At 50.8% G+C, this 19,052-nt stretch overlaps 1 protein-coding gene across 2 annotated transcripts in view; it reads left to right on the top strand.

Annotated features, from left to right (window-relative positions):
* ABR (ABR activator of RhoGEF and GTPase) overlaps positions 1-19,052 on the top strand; it is a 174,024-nt gene that overhangs the window by 72,151 nt on the left and 82,821 nt on the right. For both annotated transcript variants that reach the window (XM_045889562.3, XM_045889563.3), the window contains exon 2: positions 8,347-8,531. In XM_045889562.3, coding sequence (XP_045745518.1) covers positions 8,347-8,531 — 185 coding nt within the window. The remainder of the gene's footprint in view (positions 1-8,346; positions 8,532-19,052) is intronic.

Genomic DNA, 19,052 nt, shown 5'->3' with positions numbered 1-19,052 from the left:
GTTCCACACCTAGAACTTAACTTGATCCTGCACCCACAGGTTCTTAGAGTGGCCAAGAAGAGGTTGGAAAGATCCCCGAAACTGCCCTCAGCCTGTGTTTTGGAGGTTAGGTGTACCAGGACATATGTTTGGTTGTGTACCTCCAACACGTGTGCTGGACAGCCTCAGGGGAAGGTTGTAAACAGCTTGACGCCTGTGTGCCTCCAGCCGTTGGGGCACCCCTTCCTCCCCGCCTTGCACCTACCAGAGCTTAGGATGGTGGAAATGAGGGCTGGTCATTTGGGTTTGAACCTACCCCCAACAGACCCAGCTCTCCACCTTGCCCCAAAAGAGCAAGTCTGAGGTCTCTGTGGTCTGTCACTGGTTGGCTGCTGTCCTGTCATCTGACCAGGCTCCATTACAGGCTTGGAGTAGGTAACCCTATGTTCCCATGTGGTCCCAATCTGGATGACTCCTAGGAGATCTGGGGGTCCCAGGATTCTGCCTGCATTGTAACGCAAGAGAGGAATATAGGCATCGGGCAGAATTATCTAAAGTTAGCGATATTTGGCAATGATGTGGCTGGCAAGACCCCACATTAGGGAATGGTCCAGATCAGCTGTCTCCACTGGGTCCTGCCTAACTCTTAGCCTGGTTCACGAGGCCCTCCATGTGCTGGTCTGTGCCCACTTCTCCAGTGTTTTCTGCCACCTCACCCCCCTGCTCACTCGGTGTTCTAGCCATGCTGGGCTATTTATAGTCGCCTTGAGGGGCCCTGCTGTTTTACATTTTGTGCCTTTGCCAAGCCTCTTCTCGTTGCCTAGAACTCTGCTCCCATCCCCCTCCGCCTGGCAAGCACCCACACATCCTTCAAGATTCAATTAATAATATTAATAATAGCCACTAAGATTTATAGGGTACTTACTATGTGCTAAGTGCTTTGTGTGCGTTATTCCAGTTCATCCTCAAAGCAGCCCTGGGCACTTGGCCCCTTCGTCATCCTCTTTCACATTCACTGGGTTAACCAATATCCATTCAGAGGTATCTGCCCTGTATCAGGCACTCTTCTGAGCACAGAGAAAGATTAGGAAGTGATAGAGCCAGAGTTGGAACCTAAGCTGGGGGACCCCAGGGTCTTGCTCTTAGGCACAGTAATAAACCACCTCCCTTTGAGTACCAGCTCAGCTCTTCTAGCCATCCCCTCACCCACACTGTTGCCTCCTCCCTCCTCTCTGCCTCACCTGTGAAGTCCTTCCGTCATGGCACCGAGGATGTCGTCTTGCTCATTGGACAGCCTTCCTCTGCTGGGCTGTAGGGGTATCACTTAGGAATGTGTCTATTTTAAGTGGCAGAAAACCCAACATTTAGGGGCTTATATTTTTCCTTTCAATAAAAAATGAGGTGAGCTCTTTCTGGTGTGGCTCAGTAGCTCAACAGCATCAAGGGAACGATGGAATGATCTTTCTTGATCATTTCCTCAGGTGGCAATATGGCCACTGTAGCTCCGGTCATCACACTTGAGTTCAAGGCAAGAAGTCCCTTTTTAATCACCAAAGCAAAGGCCTTCCCGGAGGCCCCATCATACTTTACTTGGGTCTCATGGACCAGAACGATGTCAAATGGCCACTCCTAGTTGTGAGAGAGTCAGAAAAAGCAAGCATCCTGCCTGGGACTGGGTCCTTTGCCACCTCATTTAAAACCAGGGTAAGGTAAGCAGGGATGAAGGGAAGATGGATATTGGGTAGGAGACCAGCAGTATGTGCCAGTGTCCTAAAGAGCAGAGATCATGTATTAATTTCTCTCAAATTCTTAGAACCTGAGTGCTTTATGATTGTTTTGTGCTGTTGCCTTGCATTTATTCTATGCACATACAGACACTTTTATTTTTTCAAACATAGTATCATACTGTACACACTACTATTTCCTTTTCAGTTAATAAAATTATCTACACCATCCGTATAATTTTAATGGCTACGTAGTAGTCCATCTTGGAGAAATACTATACTTAATGAGTTCCCTATAATCATTCAGCTTGTTTTTAATATTTCACAATCATAGACAGCCCCGTGATTAATAACCTTGCAACCTTATTTTTAGATACACTTCTCTTTTTAAAAATATTTTATTTATTTGAGAGAGAGAGAGCACAGAGGGAGAGTGAGAGGGAGAAGCAGACTTCCCGCTGAGCAGGGAGCCCAATGCAGGGCTCGATCCCAGGACCCTGAGATCATGACCTGAGCCAAAGGCAGGCGCTTAACCGACTGAGCCACCCAGGCGCCCCTGGATACACTTCTAATTAATTTCTTAGGACATAGTCTTGGGTTATGCTGGGTTAAAAGCTGTGCCAACTATCAAAGCTTTTGAAACAAGTTACCAAACTGACTTCAAACAAGTTGTACCATACCCTCCAAGAGTTTCTTTTTTTCTTTTTTAAAGGTTTTATTTTAAGTAATCTCTACACCCGACATGGGGCTCAAACTCACAACCCTGAGATCAAGAGTCGCACCGTCTACTGACTGAGCCAGCCAAGTGTCCTCATACCCTCCAGGAGTTTCTGAGGCTGCCTCTTTCCTGACAACTTTGAGTATTTTTTAACCTTGCTGATTTGATAGAAAAATTGCAAATATATATACATACATATATATGTGTGTGTGTGTGTGCACTTGCATTTTCTTTGATTACATTTTAAATGTATATATACGTTGAGAATGTGTAGTTCCCCACTTAATTTTCTCTTCATTTTTCTAACATTTAGAAAGTCAAAGTATTCACCTTTTTCTCATTTTGCAGAAGTTTGCAAAAGTGCTTCATATATTCAGGAGACGAGGAAGTTCCTGGGAGAAGGGTGCAGCTGAGATGGATTTGAAGGCTAAATAGGATTTCACGGGGTGGACAAGGGGTGAGGAGGTCTAGGTGTTCTAGGTCTAGGAACAGCATGTGTGAAGGTCCAGAGGGAAAAACAGTGCCGTGTGTCTGGGGACTATATTAATTTCACAGGGGTGCCATAAAAAAAGTTACCACAAACTTGGTGGCTTAAAACAACAGAAATTTATTTTCTTGCAGTCTGGAGACCAGAATCCAAAATCAAGGTGTTGGCAGGGCAGCGCTCCTTGCTGAGATTGTAGGGGGTGAATTCTTGCTTGCTTCTTCCCATCTCTGGTGATTCCAGGCATTCCTCGGCTTTTGGCAACCTAACTCCTAATCTCTGTCTCCGTCTTCACATGGCCTTCTGTGCATCTGCATCCTCTCTCCTTCTGTCTCCCATAAGGACACATCATCAGACTTAGGACCCACTCAATTAATCTAGGAAAATCTCATCTCGAGATCTTCAACTTAATGACATCTGCAAATACCCTCTTTCCAAATAAGGTCACATTCACAGGGACTGAGGTTAAGATTTGAATATTTATATATATTTGAGAGCTCCTATAGAACCCACTGCAGGGACCAGGAAGATGTCCGATATTACTCGGCAGCAGAGTATGAGCCTGTAAAGGTAGATTCGGATGCTGGCCATAAAGGGCCTTGAGCTGGGGCATTTGAGATTTACCCTTTAAGTGAATGGAGAACTGTTGAATTTCTTTTTTTTTTTTTTAAAGATTTTATTTATTTATTCATTAGAGACAGAGAGAGAGAGGCAGAGGGAGAAGCAGGCTTCCCGCGGAGCAGGGAGCCCGATGTGGGACTCGATCCCAGGACCCTGAGATCATGACCTGAGCCGAAGGCAGACGCTTAACCATCTGAGCCACCCAGGCGCCCCGAGAACTGTTGAATTTCAAACAGGGAAGAAACACTATCAGATTTTCAGTCTGGCTCATGGGGAGGTAGTGTTGGAATTGTCTTTGTAAGAGCTGGCGAGGGTGGGGAAGTGGTTCAGGAGTGGAGATAGTTCAGGTTTTAGAAGATGAGGAGTAGGAAGAAGGAGGGATCTAGAATGGTCCCTAGGCTTCCAACTTGAGCAATCTAGCATATTACCGTCAAGAAAAGGGTGGATTTGAGGTTCCTGAGGATGGAGATGTCCAGAAACCAATCAAAGAGATGGGTCTACAGCCCAGACCTCTCCCTGGCATGTAAATAAAATTTGGGAGAGGGAGCAAAGCAGGGATGACAGAAGCTTGGAGAACACCAGTTTTTCCCTATCATTTTATTTTTAAAATTTTCAAACATACATAAAAGTGTAAAGAATTATACAGTGGGGAGCGCCTGGCTGACTCTTAATCTCAGGGTCATGAGTTCATGAGTTCATGCCATGGAGTTGGGCATGGAGCCTACTTAAAATTGAAAAAAAAAAAAAGAATTGTTCAGTGAATACCCATGTACCCACCATCTAGAGTCTATAATTATCTATACTTTTTGGATGTTTTCTGTTTTCTACACTTGCTTCATCATACCTCTCTCCATTCCTTTGAGCATCATCAATCCATCTTGTTTTTTATGTGTTTCAGATAGCAGTACACTTCACTTCAACACTTAAGCATGAATGTCATTAACTAGATAGAGTTCAGTGTTTAGTGAAATGCACAAATCTTAAGTGTATTTCACGAAGGTAATGAATGCATCCACCTATGTACTCCAAATCCCTTTCAAGATACAGAACATTTTTTAAAGATTTATTTATTTATTTGAGAGAGAGAGAGAGAGAGAGTTCACACACAAGAGGGGGAGAGACAGAGGGAGAGAGTCCTCAAGCAGACTTCTCAATGAGCACAGAGCCCGACGCAGGGCTTGATCCCATGACTCTGAGATCATGACCTGAGCCGAAATCAAGAGTCAGATGCTTAACCAACTGAGCTACCCAGGCCCCCCAGGATATAGAACATTTCTATCATTTTGAAAGTTCCCTGTGCCCCTTACAATCAGCTACTATCTCTATTCCAACCCCAGAGGTAACCACTGTTTTCTTTTTTATTTTTAACCATAGAGTAGTTTTGTCTGTTCTAGAACTTCATGTATGTGGAGCCATACAGGATATGCTCCTTGGTGTCTGACTTCTTTTACTTGGCATAATGCCTGAAAGAGTTATTTCTGTTATTGCATGTATCAGTAGTTTGTCCCTTTTTACTGGTGAGCAGTATTCTATTGTAAGGATATTTAAAGAATACCCATTTTCAAGGGGTGGGCAGAGACTTAGAGACCAAGGAGACTTAGAAGGAACAGTGAAGGCAGTAGGAAAAGCACCTAGACAGAATGTCAAGGAAAATCATCTGGATCAGTTACAATTAAGTTTGAGTACATGCAACATAAAAGCTAAATAACAGTGGCTTAAATCACATGAACATTTTTTTTTCTCATGTAAAAGAAGTCTGGGGGCACCTGGCTCAGTTTGTTAAGCATATACCTTTGGCTCAGGTCATGATCCCGGGGTCATGGGATCAAGCCCCGTGTCGGGCTCCCTGCTCAGCAGAGAGCCTGTTTCTTCCTCTCCCTCTGCTTCTCCACCCCCTCCCCCACTCATGCTCTCTCTCTCTCTCTCTCTCTCTCTGTGAAATAAATACAATCTTAAAAAAAAAAAAAGAAGTCTGGAGGTAGACAGTCCTGGAGTGGTATGGCAGCTCATCATGCCATCACCACCCCAGGCTCCCAGCTTTCTGCTCAGCTAGCTTCAGCACTGGCTTCAATCCTCAATGTCACCTCATGGCTTAATATGGCTGCTGGAGCTCCAGCCATTCCATCTGCTTTCCAAACTGGCAATAGAAGGAGAAAACATGGGGGTGGGGCGAGGAGTGGCGTACCTTCCAACTAAATCAATCCTTTTTAGCAGCCTTCCTCAAAGTTTCACACATATCCACTTAACATGTCATTGGCTGGAACTTAATCACGTGGTCCACACCGCTAGGGAAAGTAGTCTTTTAGTTAGCCACTGGGCACACTGCCACTCCAAATACAATTATATTTCTGTTACTAGGAGGGGAAACGGATATTGGCTGTTAAAGCCTCCTCTGCCTTCTCTCTTTTGAGACCTGGCAGCCAAGCCTTTGTATCTGTGGCCTCTCATAAACTGAAGCCTGTACTTGGTAGATTTCCATCCTCCTGAGTCCCCAGGGCTCCTTCCTTCTCTGAGGGTTGGTTTCTCTGTCTTTTCTATAGCTTTTGTATCCCTTTTCCTGGTAAGGGCTCTCCTGGGTCTCTGACTGACTTCCTGGGCTGTTAGCGTTTTACAGAGGGTGGAATGAAAGGGAAAGTATGTAAGAACATTTGCAGAGAGCTCTGTGTGCACTTTCCTCCACTCCTGGGCCGGCACCCCTCCCTCCTGTCTTTGGTCAGCCTCCCCTGACCAGGAGAGCTGTGGAAGTAGACTTCTCTGGAAGTTAGAAACTTAAAGGGAAAAGGATGGCATTCAGAAACAGACAGACAGACCGGGGTTCAGATCCCTTCTGGGCAAATCTTTCTGAGACTCCCTGACCTTGTCTGTAAATTGGGGATGGAAACAATAGCCTTACAGATGTAGCTAGGTTAAGAGGAGTGGGACATGCAGGCCCATGGCTGCCCCTCTGATGAGGATAAATTGGAGCTTATGCAGATCTGGTCCTGTGACCTCTGGGAATATAGGTCAGTGTGCAGGAGAGTCAGCATGGCCTGCTGGAATCTGAACTTTCGGCCAGGTCGGGGTTCACCATAGCTCACACCCCTGGCCTTGACCCCAGGCCCTAACAGGCCAGCCTGGAGCCTCCTGGAGGAGAGATGGCAGGTTAATGTGATGTTTCATTCCCTCCTTACGTGTCTCCAAAGTGAGTAGACCTCACCAGACAGCCGGGCCCCCTCACAGTGCCAGACTTGGGCCGACTGGATGCCGCAGCTTCTCTTCCTTCCTTCTGTCCCCTGGAAATAGCAGAATCGGCTCACCCCCACCAACCTCATGCATAGGCCCTGTGTCCTCCCGTCAGCGGGCCCTATCTCCGTGTGCATGGCACACACACATTTCAGTGGCTGGATCCTGTGGTTCTTCACATGCATGCCTGTTCTGGGGGGAAAAAATAATAGCTTACATCTTCTGACAGCTCAATGGGCCGTCAGCACAGGGACTGGAGAGAAAGTCAGAGGGAGCAGGTGCAGCAAGCCTGGGGGAAGCTCTCGGCTGCCAAAGGGCCAGATTGGACTGAGTATTGCCATGGCCAGGCGCCCTGGTGACCTGTTGACACCATTCTCAGGCTGCTGGCTGCCCAGGGGCTGGTATGTTGTGACACGAGGAGCCAGGGCACCGTGGAGAATTTGGCTCAAGCCTGAGACCTGAGAGGGACAGTGCATTCCTCTGCTCATTCATTCCCTCCACACACGTTTCCCGAGATCCTGCCGCACGTGGGTTCTGGGCACAGCGATGACTGAGACACCCAGTTCCCGCCGCAGGGCCACAGGGACGACTGGGCAAGGTCAACAGGGGCACTAGAAGGCCACATTGCTGTTGTTCTGAGCCAAGACACCAGGGAGGACAGCCTGGAAGTAGTATCAGCTGAGCGGATGATAGGACGAGGCCCAGCCGGCGGGTGAGGGGCCGTGAGAGGGTCACTCGTGCCGCTGCAGGAGAGACCCCTCCTTGGTGGAGCTAGGGGGCCTTTCTGAGGGGCTATGCCCCCGGGGGTCCAGCCCCGCGTGCCCAGGAGGGGCATCTGTGTGTGGGCTCTGCAGCCTGGTCGGGTTCACGGCAGCTCAACTTCCCTGCAGCCTTTTCTTCCCTCACCTCTGAAGGGGGCCTCCACTGAAATTACAGAAGTAAGTGCCAGCTTTTGAGTCTGCTGTTAACCCATGTCCCTGCCAGGTCTCGGGGCCCACCTTCTCGCCCACACTTGGCCAGCCCTGGGCTCCATCGTGCGCAGGGGCCTTGTTCGGAGGAGCGAGGGCTCCCCGGGTGCAGGGCCCAAGCCCTGCACCCCGAAGCCCGCTCTGCCCCCCACACCCGGGATCGGCTCAGTGTACAAATGGTACCCAAGGAGGAGGGGCTCAGGAAGTGACATCGCTTGGCCCGCCCCACCTCCTTATTCCCTATAAAAAGCAAAATGGTGACTCAGAGAGGAGAGTTGGAAGCGTCCTGCCTCCCGCTCTCTCTGTGAATTTTTAGACTTGGAATTAGGCAGGAGGCAAAGGAAACAGCGGCTCAAAATCCGCGACTGACATGCTATTAAGCGGGTGGCAACAGTGGAGCCGCTCCTCCCTGACTCCCAGCAGCCCCTGAACTGCAGCCGCGGTGCCTGCTGGCGCTCCCCAGCCCCTCACGAGGCCCGGGCCCCCCGTGCAGCCCCCGCCCGGGCCAGGCCGTGCATGCGGCGGCGGGGGGCATGGCAGCCGGGGGTCGCCGCCGGCGCCCACTGCGCTACCAGTCCCTGGCAGCCCTCGTGGAGGACTCTCAGTGGCCTTTCTTGTTCCTTGTCTCAGACTTCAGCTACGGGACAGACGACTACGACGGAGAGGGGAATGAGGAGCAGAAGGGGCCCCCGGAGGGCTCGGAGACCATGCCATACATCGACGAGTCGCCCACCATGTCACCCCAGCTCAGTGCCCGTGGCCAGGGCGGCGGGGACAGCATCTCCCCCACCCCACCTGAGGGGCTGGCACCTGGGGTAGGTACACCTGCTTTTCCTTCTGGGCTGGAGAAGTGGGGGTTCTAGGAGAGGGGGGCAAGCAGGCATGAGGGTCATGGGCCAGGCTCTGCTTAGGATGCTCCTGGGGGAGCAGGGCTGGGGAAACGTGGACCTGGACGTTCTTCGTGGCCTCGTCATCTCATTCCGGTCCTGGGCCCCTCGCAGACTAGGCTCCCCGCCTCCTCCCCACCTGCTGCTCTCTCTGCCACCCCTGCACCTATCTCTGCCTCCTCTACCAGCCATCTGCTTCCCTGGACACCCTCACTTCCTCTCTCAGCTTTCTCTTCCAGCCCCTCTCGAGCAGGATGGGGCCTGGTGAGGGGGGTGGGAACCGGTTCTTCTCTCTGGGCCGGAGCTGGGCAGGGGCTGCACACGTGACCCGTGGGCTGTAGATGTCCAGATGCCGGCTCAGCAAAGCAAGGCTGGTCTCTGTGCTCTCTGCGGGGTGGAGTGAGCTGCTCCCGCAGCATTCCCCGAAGATCAAGGGCCCCATTCTGCCCTCCTCTGGTGACTCTGGAAGGGAATGAGCCCTAATGGTGTCCCCCTCTCCTCTTGTTGACTGATGGGAGCTCTGCTCCAAAGAGAAGCATTTTGCAAGGAATATTAAGTATGTGCTTTGACAGGCTGGGAGGTTTGCAAGCCTTGTAATTAATGCTGTTTCTGGCCGCAGGGCCCGGCTCTGTGTGTGCCCAGCTTGTACGCAGCACCTGAGACAGAGGAGCAAGCGAGACAGAGGGGTTCCGGGGGCTGTTTTTCTGGAGTTGGAGAGAATCAAAGCCGTTCCTCCATGTGGGGGTGGGGGTGGGGCTTGGAGGGCCTGGTCCTGCTCTGCTCTGGAGAGGGCTTGTCCAGGTGTGTTTTGGGGAGTCCCCTTTTATCCCTCTCATACCCCCGAGGAGCAGTCACTGAGGTGCCTTGGGATACTTGTTCCCCTCCTGAAGGGCCCAGCAATCCCCCCTCCAGCAGGAGGGCTGCCTGGACTCTAGCATTTCTGGAGAACACCCTGCTTCTTTCCCTCGCAGCCTCCTTGGCCACCCTCCACCCCTCTACAGAGCTCTCACCCCCTCTTCGCACACTGGGGTGGTTGTTATAGCCTTTGGCAACAAGGGCCTTGGCAACCAGCTTCCCACTTGGGGGAAGCCACATTGTTGCCATGGCAACAGAGGCCGAGGCAGAGCTTAGTGGCTGCCAGGCATTTCGAGTTTGGAAACGGATGGTGGGGGCAGGTGGGAGGTGGAGGGGACGGCTGAGGTTCAGGACCCGCCCCCCAGCTGACATTCTGGGATGTTGTCCTGTCCTCCCTAAGGAAGGTGAGAGACCACCGTCTTGGACAGGCAGGGTAGGGTTTTTCTACTGATGAAGGAGGGAGTATTCTGGAACCTGAACTGAGGCCAACCAGGGGAAACAAGGAGAAAACTCTTGCTTCTCATCTCTGCCTTTGGGTCTCTGACCAAACAGAGCTCAGAGGACCCCTGGAGGACTCAGCTGTTACCCACTATGAGCAGGTGCAGGAAGATTCACTGTAGGACCCAACCCAGGGCCAGGAATGCAGGCCAAGAGTTGAGAACGTGAGGCCGAATAGAGCTGCTGATGGAAAGAAAAGCAGCTTTGCTCTTTTCTTCCTCCCTCTCTGCCTTCCTTCTTTCTCCCTGTCCCGTTCCTTCCCTCATCACATGACCCCCTTACTGGAGTGCTTGTCCATTGGTTTTTAGATTCCTTGGTGAAAGGTCCTGTTGGGTGCTTTCTCCAGTGAAACAGGCACAACGGGAGACCCACCCCACCCCACCCCCTTGCCTGGAGGGCAGAGGCTTTGGCGCAGTGACTTTTTTCACTTTGTGGCTGCTCATTTTGCTCGGTGGCTCACGTGGAATAACTTGGTTTGAGGACTTTGAAATCCACAGATGCTACAGTGACAACTGACTAAAGAGCTTGGGGCTTGGGAACCCCAGAATCGATTTTTTTACACCATTCGCTATAAGACATGTTAGGGTTGGGGAGCATTTACCCAACTTGGGGATCCTGGTAAAGATTTCAGCCCCGTGCACCCCCCTGCCTGCGGGCCTCACCGCCCCCGTGCACCCCCTCCACGCCTGCAGGCCTCCCCTCCTAGAGTCAGTTACATTTCCCCCGCTTTCCGCTGGGTCACTGGCCCCATCTAGTGGACTCTGTAAGTATTGCTGTTTACATTGGGGTGCTGGAGAGAGTTGACACACCCCTTCCTGAGTACTTGGGGGTTGTTTTGGTTAAAAAAAAAAAAAGAAAACCAAGGTTTCTGCTACTTGGCTCTGTTCATTTGGCTAGGCAGGGCTCCTCCCTGCCAGGCTTCCTGTTGGGGCCTTGGGAACCAAGGGGACTTTTGGACTAAATCAGACAATTGTTCTAGATATTTAGATGTCAGTCCTCTGGCAGCTGAGCATTTCATACCCAAATATACAGCCAACTTGTTCCGGTAAGCCTAAGGTTTGGTCTTTGTATTTGGTCAGGGCTCTCCAGAGAAACAGAACCAATAGGATGCCTATCGGCATCTGCACCTGCATCTAGATTTAGATCTATAGAGAGATTTATGATAAGGAATTGGCACACTTCGGGGCGCCTGGGTGGCTCAGTCGTTAAGCATCTGCCTTCAGCTCGGGTCATGATCCCAGGGTGCTGGGACCAAGCCCCACATCGGGCTCCCTGCTCGGCAGGAGGCCTGCTTCTCCCTCTCCCACTCCCCCTGCTTGTGTTCCCTCTCTCATTTTGTCTCTCTGTCAAATAAATAAAATCTTTAAAAAAAAAAAAAAAAGGAATTGGCGCACTTCATTATGGAGGCCAGGAAGTCCCAAGACCTGCAGACAGCAAGCTAGACACACAGGAATGATATATAGTTAGCTCTAGGTTGAGCCTAAAGGCCTGAGAACAGCAGAGCCTGATGGTGTAAGTTGCAGTCTGAAGCCAGCAGGCTCAAAACCCAAGAAGAGTCAGTGTTTCAGGCTGCGTCTAAAGCCTGGAAGAGACTCATGTCTCAGCTCAACTGGCAGGATGAGTTCCCTCTTATTCAGCCTTTTTGTTCTATTTGGGTCTTCAGTGGATTAGATGAGGCCCACCACCCATATTAGGGAGAGTAATGGGCTTTACCCAGTCACCTGATTCAAATGTTAATTTCACTCAGAAATGCGCTCACTGACACACCCAGAATAATTTTGACCAAATATCCGGGTACCCATGGCCCAGTCAGGTTGACACATAAGTGTAACCATTGTAACAGTCTTAATCAGTGCCCAGAGAATGGAAGGAACATGAGCTTTGACTAGATGAATACCTGCTACTCTCTAGTTGTGAGACACTGAACAAGTGTCATAACCCCTCTGAGCCTCACTTTCCTCATCTTTATTTTTTAATTTTATTTTAAGATTTTATTTATTTGAGAGAGTGTGAAGGGTGGGGCAGAGGGAGATGGAGAGAATCTCATGCAGATTCCATGCTGAGCATGGAGCCCAATGTGGGACTCGATCTCACGACCCTGAGAAAATAACCTGAGCCAAAATCAAGAGTCGGACGCGTAACTGACTGAGCCACCCAGGTGCCCCTTGCTCATCTTTAAATAGGACCAACGACCCGAAGGCTTGTTTTTTTTTTTTTAATTTTTTTTTTTTTTTTAAGATTTTATTTATTTATTCATGAGAGACAGAGAGAGAGAGAGAGGCAGAGGGAGAAGCAGGCTCCCAAGGAGCAGGGAGCCCGATGCGGGGCTCAATCCCAGGACCCTGGGATCATGACCCGAGCCGAAGGCAGACGCTTAACCATCTGAGCCACCCAGGCGCCCCCCGAAGGCTTGTTGAGAAGAGGGACTGAGATAGCTCAGGTAAAGCCCGCAGCATTGGGTCTGGCTCATCCTGATGCTCAGTCCTTAGTGACTGGGACCCACAAGACTTTTCTTGACAGCTTTTGAAGCCAAGACCATTGCAAGGACCTAGGCTGATGATATTTGCTAGACAACAACTGAATCTGCTTTTTGCAACCTCCTTTCTGGGGTTGGTAGGTATGGTAACCCAGATGCAGCCAGGTACCTATAGGGTTGGCAGGATAGACACATACTCCTCACTCCCCAACACACCCCTACGGCCTTACTCTGCTGCCCTTGTCGTAGATATGCCCCAGCTGTGCAGCCCACAGGCATCGGGGTGAAAGCTGAGGCTCTGCCCTGCAGACCCCTCACGCTCCTCAAGCCCAAGCCGAGCAGAGCTCCTTCGTAGGGCCAGGGCCCCATACCCCTGCTGGCTCCATTCAGCTGAGTGTGCCTGCTTTCACCTTGGGAAGGAAGGGCAGGGACTCTTGATCTCAGCTAACAAGTGGGGGCACACTTTCCTCTGCCGGGACCATGGTCTTACAGAAAAGCTTCAGACTCCTGTCTCCCCTCTTGGGAGACGCTGTAAAAAGTGGAAACAAGGCAAAGATCTGGGTGTCCTCTCAGTGCTAGCACTTTCTAGCTGTGTGACTTGAGGGATGTCACTCATCCTGCCTGGGCTCCAGTTTACTGGTCTGTAAAGGGAAGATACTGAGGATTTCCTTCTTCCTGACCTCACACAGCCATCGTGAGGTTTCCATGAGACAGTGTTAGGCAGAGCACTTTGCCTAAAGTTTGTACACGTGTGGGTGGGACTGCTCAGTGTCAAACTCATTCTGTAGTTCCTGGAGCAGCCAGAGGCAGTTCAGAGGTTTCGAATAAAAGGCTGAATTGAGGGGTTCAGACTTTAGCTAGCAGGAGAATCCAATGTAAGGGTGGCAGAGCGTTGAACCGATCACCTTTGTCCACCTTTGTCCTCCTCGTCTCCCCCACCCCCTCCCCATCCCCCCTCGCAGCTGCTTATCCTTGCGCTGAGCCTCTCCACTAGTGTTTCCTAGCGCTTTCCTTCCCACGGATGATGCCCCGGCGAGCCGTCCGCCCTCAGGGCTGTGGACTGGTTGCTTCTCGAGGGCCCCCAGACGCCTCACTGTCCTGCCCTGCCCATGTGGCAGAAACGAAGAGAACGCGTAGAAACACTTTCATAGCACTTACTAAATGTGGGCTGTTACAGCACTTTATAAACACTCGCTCACTTCCCTCACCACGACCCTGTGAGGAAGCCACCACGATTGCCCTGTGTTACAGCTATGGAAACTCGGGTGCGGAGAGGTTACACCACCTACCCAGGGTCCCACAGCTGGTAAGTGGTAGGGTCCCGTCGTGGCCGCCATCTGTTACCTCCCCCGAGCAGGAGCCTTCGTGCCTGTTTTGTCTCTTTCTGCCTGTGTGGCTTTGGCGACTTGCAGGGTCTTGGTACCCTCAGCTGTAAATGAGGATAAATGCCTCCTATCTGGAAGGACTGCTGCGAGAACCAAGTGACATAGTCCCTTAAAACCACCTCCTGCCAGCCACACAGAGGACCCGGTCGCTCCCGAGGTGGGAGTGGAATTTGAATCTCTCCTGGGATGTGAACCCCATTCTCCAGAAGGCCCCAGCTCTGATCCTGGCAGCAGTGGCTCAGCTCCCAGTGGAATTCCTGCCTGGTGAAGGCCCCTGCGGTGGGGGGGGGGGGGGGTACCACTGTGGAGGATTCAGGGGGAAGAGAGGCACAAAGAGGAGAGCCCAGCTGCTGGGAAGGAGGTGACACTGGTCTTGGGCTATTTCTCACTTGGCCACAATCTGCCTTGCCTTCTCCCCAGACCCCACTGGGAGGGTGTTCCCCGTAAGCCCACCTTGCTAGACACCAAGCCACTGCCAGGAGTTTGTGAGCTAAGGAAGGAGGGAAGTGCTGGGAAATCGAGATAAAGCCACGCTTGGCCCGCTGCATTTGGCAATGGTGGATACTCACCCTTCCTCCCTCCTCAGCCTGGTTTCCTTTGGTAGGACTGTGCTTCCTTCAGCCCTAGAGCTCACATCATACGACCACTTTCCATAGGAACCATCCATCCAATCTGAACCCCTTGATTTATCTTCTTGGGAGACCCTTTGTCTTGCCCTGTAAGTTTCCATGTCCACTCACTAAGTATTTTCAGAGCAGCCACTTTTTACAAGATATTGTTCCAACTGCTATGGGAATTAGCATGCACAGGGGTTGTCCCCACCCCCCCGCGACACATACACACACACTCTATTTCAAGGCTATCTGTGCAACAGCCTTCAGAGATGTCCAGCATCCCAAGGGAGGAGTCATTGTGACCTCAGAGAGGGGAGTCCGTGGGAGGCGGCCTCAGATAGTGGGTAGTGTTCTGCCTGGGCACTGGTCAGGAAGAACATTCTAGATAAAAAGGGCTGTGTAAGTTCTGAAATGTGGGGAAACCTCTGGAAGTTAGAGAAAAGGATAATGGTCTGCCGGGCATTGGGTTCAATAGAAGAGGTGGGAGGTGAAGCAGGGAGTGAGCTAGGGCCCCCCACTTCTGTGCTCCCCACACCCCACCACCCCTGCCAAAGAAAAGGAGAATAGCTGGTGCCTGACAAGGGCAGACACTTGCCAGGCACTGCCCTACATGTACTAGTCCTCACTGCGACCCTGGAGTTGGTGCTATAACCCCATTTTACAGATGCGGAAACTGAGGTCCTGGAAGTTTGAATCACTTGCTCAGGGTCACACAAATGGCAAGAGGCAGAGTGAGGATTCAAATCCAGAATCTAGGGGAGTTCTTTTTGTTTTTGTTTGTTTTACTGCATAAACAGTGTCATGTACTGGCTGATACCCAACATTTGCTTTATGTAATTAAACTCTGTATATGATTTTTGGAATGACTTCTATAATAGAAGAGGAAAGGCGGAGGGAGGAGCACAGTTATCAGGAGGATGATGCATCTGATTCCGTCTGTGGCTTTAGTAGACTTTGCCTGCTCCTGGCACTGCCCCTTGGGGTCAGTTCTTATTGGCCCAGAGTCTCCTGGGCTCCAGCAAATCTGGAGGTGGAGCTTCAGCTTTTGCCAAAAAGTTGAGAGGGCCAGGGATTGTCAGAGAGGAGGGAGAAGAGGCTTCCAGCCCAGGATGAGGCCTGGAGGTGAGAAGGTACCTGGCCCATTAAGGGGACTGTTGTCAACAGTTGGATTGGTTGAGTCACCACAAGGGCCCCACTGCCCTTGTTTGGGCTGACTTGGTGGCTACCTGTGGGCACAGAGTGAGCAATGTTTTAGAAAGAATAATCTGATGTCAGTGGGAGGTATGACTATTAAACAATGGTCACGTCATTCCCTGCTTAAAACCCTCCAGTGCCTTCCCTTTCTCCTAGTGGTAAAATCCAACCTTCAGCAATGCTGCCAAGGCCCTGCCTGATCTGACCACTTGATCCCCGCCTACTTCTACGGCCTCATTACCAACCTCTCAACTAGAATGTGAACTCCAAAATGGAGCTTTGTCAGTTTTGTAACCAGTGTTTGTTCATGGAAAACTCTAGTGCCTAGAACTGTGCGTGGCTCATAGTAGATGCTCAGTCAATGTTGGTTGAATGATTGAATGCGCACTCGCCACCCAGACTGAACTCTTTTCCTTGTGCTCACACAGTCCTGTCTGTCCTCCCCCGCTGCCCCCACTGGCGGGCTAACCCCCGGACATTTTTAGGCATGAGTTTCAATGTCGCCTCCTCCAGAGAACCTTCTATGACTCCCCCTTTGCTGCATCAGCTGCACCTCTCTTGTGCCCACAGAGCTCAGTCTACTTTCCCAGTCGTAGCACTTGCCACACTTCTTTTTTTAACTTCTTTATTTTCCCTGATTATATCACTGAAAATTCTAACTTTACAGAAATATGTAAGGTAGAAAGTGAAAGTCTCCTAAAGTCTCATCCTATAGACAGAACTTCTGTTAAGAGTTGGTTGTATACTTCTCTTTATTTTTCCATGTGACATATTAGATATATGCTTTTTTTTTTTTCTTAAATCATACTGGTACTGTTATGCAATTCACTTTCTTTATTTTACTTAATAAGTCTTGGACATTTTGCACATCAGTAAGTGAAGATCTACCTCATTCTTCTTTCTTTATGACTGCATGCATATTTCACTTTACGAATGTGCCATAAGTCACTTAACCATCCCTTTCTGCTAGACATTTGGACTGTTTCTAGTCTTGCACTGGTATAAACATCACTGAAGTGAATATCTTTCTACATAGATCTTGTAGAAATGCCCCTGTAGAAATGTTTTTGCAGAAAAAAATCCCTTAAAGTGGAGTTGCTGGGTTAGAGGGTGTGAACCTTTAAAATCACAATAGATATTTCCATGTTTCCTTTCTGGGAGAGTTGTACCTCAGCCCCATAGTTCTGAAATTGTACCCCACTCCTGGCACTGCCTTGGCTCACAATGGTCAGTCTGTCCCCAAGCCTGTCAGCTCCATGGAAGTAGACATAGTATCCCATTTGTGGCTGCATTATGAATGCCCAGTGCACAGTAGGCAGTTAATAAATACTTATTGATTTAGTGGCTAAGAGAATGAGGATGGAGAATAAGTGTGAGGGGAGGCCATTGAGTTTGGGGAGAGGAAACTATGGGTGACTTTGTGAGTGCGCACTTGGCAAGTGTCAGAAATCTCAGTTGGTTAAGCGTCTGACTTTTGATTTCGGCTCAGGTCATGATCTCAGGGTTGTGAGGTCGAGCCCCACGTCTGGCTCCTTGCTGGGTGTGGAGCCTGCTTAAGATTCTCTCTCTCCCTCTCCCTTTGCTCCTCCCCACCTCCCTCTCTTGAAAAGAAAAGAAAAGCTCAGTCTGTGCCCCTCACCCTCTATAGTGTGGTTCCAGCCTACTTCTCCAAGTTCACCTCCTGCCCCTTTTTTACTCTGTCCTCCCTCTGTGTTTACTTACCAGAAGTTCTCCTTTCTGGCCTTCCTCCCTTTGCCTGCAAACTCTTCCCCTTTTCCAGCCGCTGCTCAGAAGCCACTCTCCTGTGAAGCTTTTCCTCTGAGGCAGGGATAGTGCCTTTGTCCTATGTTCCCACTGTGTTGATCACTGAGGCACTGTCTCTTTTGTTCCTGTGTCCTTCACTTCCTATAGGTTGAGAGCACTCTAATGGCTGTGTCTCCCAGATTTGTGTTTGTAATGCCAGGCCTTCTCTGGGTGTGAGGGAGCAAACGAGTGAACAGATAGATGGATAGGCAAGATCAGGACTCAAAATGGAACATGATCGTGACTGTGTGTAGGGGCAAGATGTTGCAAACTTTGGCTGGGGTGGTGGCTTTACAAGAGGAAAAGAAGGAAGAACCAAAGGGACTCGGTAAAAGGGATGTGGGGCGTGAGGGAAGGAAGAGTCACAAGATGGTGGCCCTGCCAACAGAAGTGGATGAAGCCAGAAGGGGAAGCTGGCTTAGGGAGGGGGAGGGGTCATTTGGTCTGGATATGTGGAGTTGAGGGGCTGTTGGCGGGACTTCCAAGTGAGGAGACCCAGCCGACCGTGGAGATGTCACGCTTGGAGCTGAGCAAGATGTTGGAGCTACACATGGTGACGGGCTGCCATTGGCCTGGAAGCCAGAAGGGAGGAGGCCGTCAAGGGTAGAGAGCAGCGGGCTGAGGCCGGGGTCTTGAGTGGGTGACTCCAGTTTACAGGAGGCAGGAGAAAGAAAGGCCAGAGCAGTAAGAGCAGCATTGGCGTGCTCATGGGACCTGAGGGCTTTGAGAAAGTCCAGACTGCAGAGGCTGCGGAGTAGGAGAGGGAGGCTTTGGAATAAGGCTGTTTGGAGACCTTTGGAGCAGGCTGCTTCTCTGGAAGGAGGAGCAGGAACCAGGCTGAAGCAGCAGAGTATGAAGGATGCAGAGAGGAAGCTCAGGTCCAAGGCTGGCTCAGGGCACTTGTGGGGGAAAGGGAGGGAGCATTGCTGGGACTTGTGAGTCACTTCCCCCCTCCCCCCAGGGGGAGGACGGAGGGCCTCGGAGTGGTCTGTGTGCCCGATGGTGATGGAAGGGCATTCTAGTTACTCACTGGAATTTCCAGCCGGCTGGGGTGGGGTGGAGCAGAGATGCCTTGGATGTTTAGGGAGCAGCTTCTGAGAGGTTTCAGGGTTTGGGGAAGAAGTAGGTGTTGATCTGGCTTTGCCAGTTAGGGGCGTGGGGAATGAAGATGGGGATACTCCAGGAGACATCCAAGGGTACTTCATGCTCCCTTGGGTGGGGGAAGGGACATAGGAGGGACCCTTGGGCTTTTAGGCCCTTCTCCCGTTCCACCTGCTTGTCTGACCGGTGGGGGCAGTCCTGCCATGCACTTGAAGCTTGCAGGGTAGGAGACAGAAACGCTGGCAGAGAGCCCTGGGCTGGCACACTTGTGCCCTGGGGAATGCCAGGCCCGGTTGTTCCCAAGCCCTGGGAGCAGCCTTGCCCGCCCAAACCAAATGAGGAATTGTGGCTGAAAGGGCCCTTCAGATGTGCTCTGGCTATTTATAACCCAGCCCAGGCAGACAGGGAAAAACCAGGGACTGAGGGAGGGGGCGGAGTGTAAAGTGGGGTGTGCCTCTGTGGAACCCTGTCAGCCCTGGGGCCCAAGAGCCTACCCCAAATCCCTCAGTCTGTATTTCAGCTT

The sequence above is a fragment of the Mirounga angustirostris genome, unplaced genomic scaffold (genome assembly GCF_029215605.1).
Source record: "Mirounga angustirostris isolate CCGP_5_RB_7025 unplaced genomic scaffold, mMirAng1.0.hap1 SCAF_17, whole genome shotgun sequence".
NCBI lineage: Eukaryota > Metazoa > Chordata > Mammalia > Carnivora > Phocidae > Mirounga > Mirounga angustirostris.
This window is presented reverse-complemented; position numbering and strand designations above follow the sequence as displayed.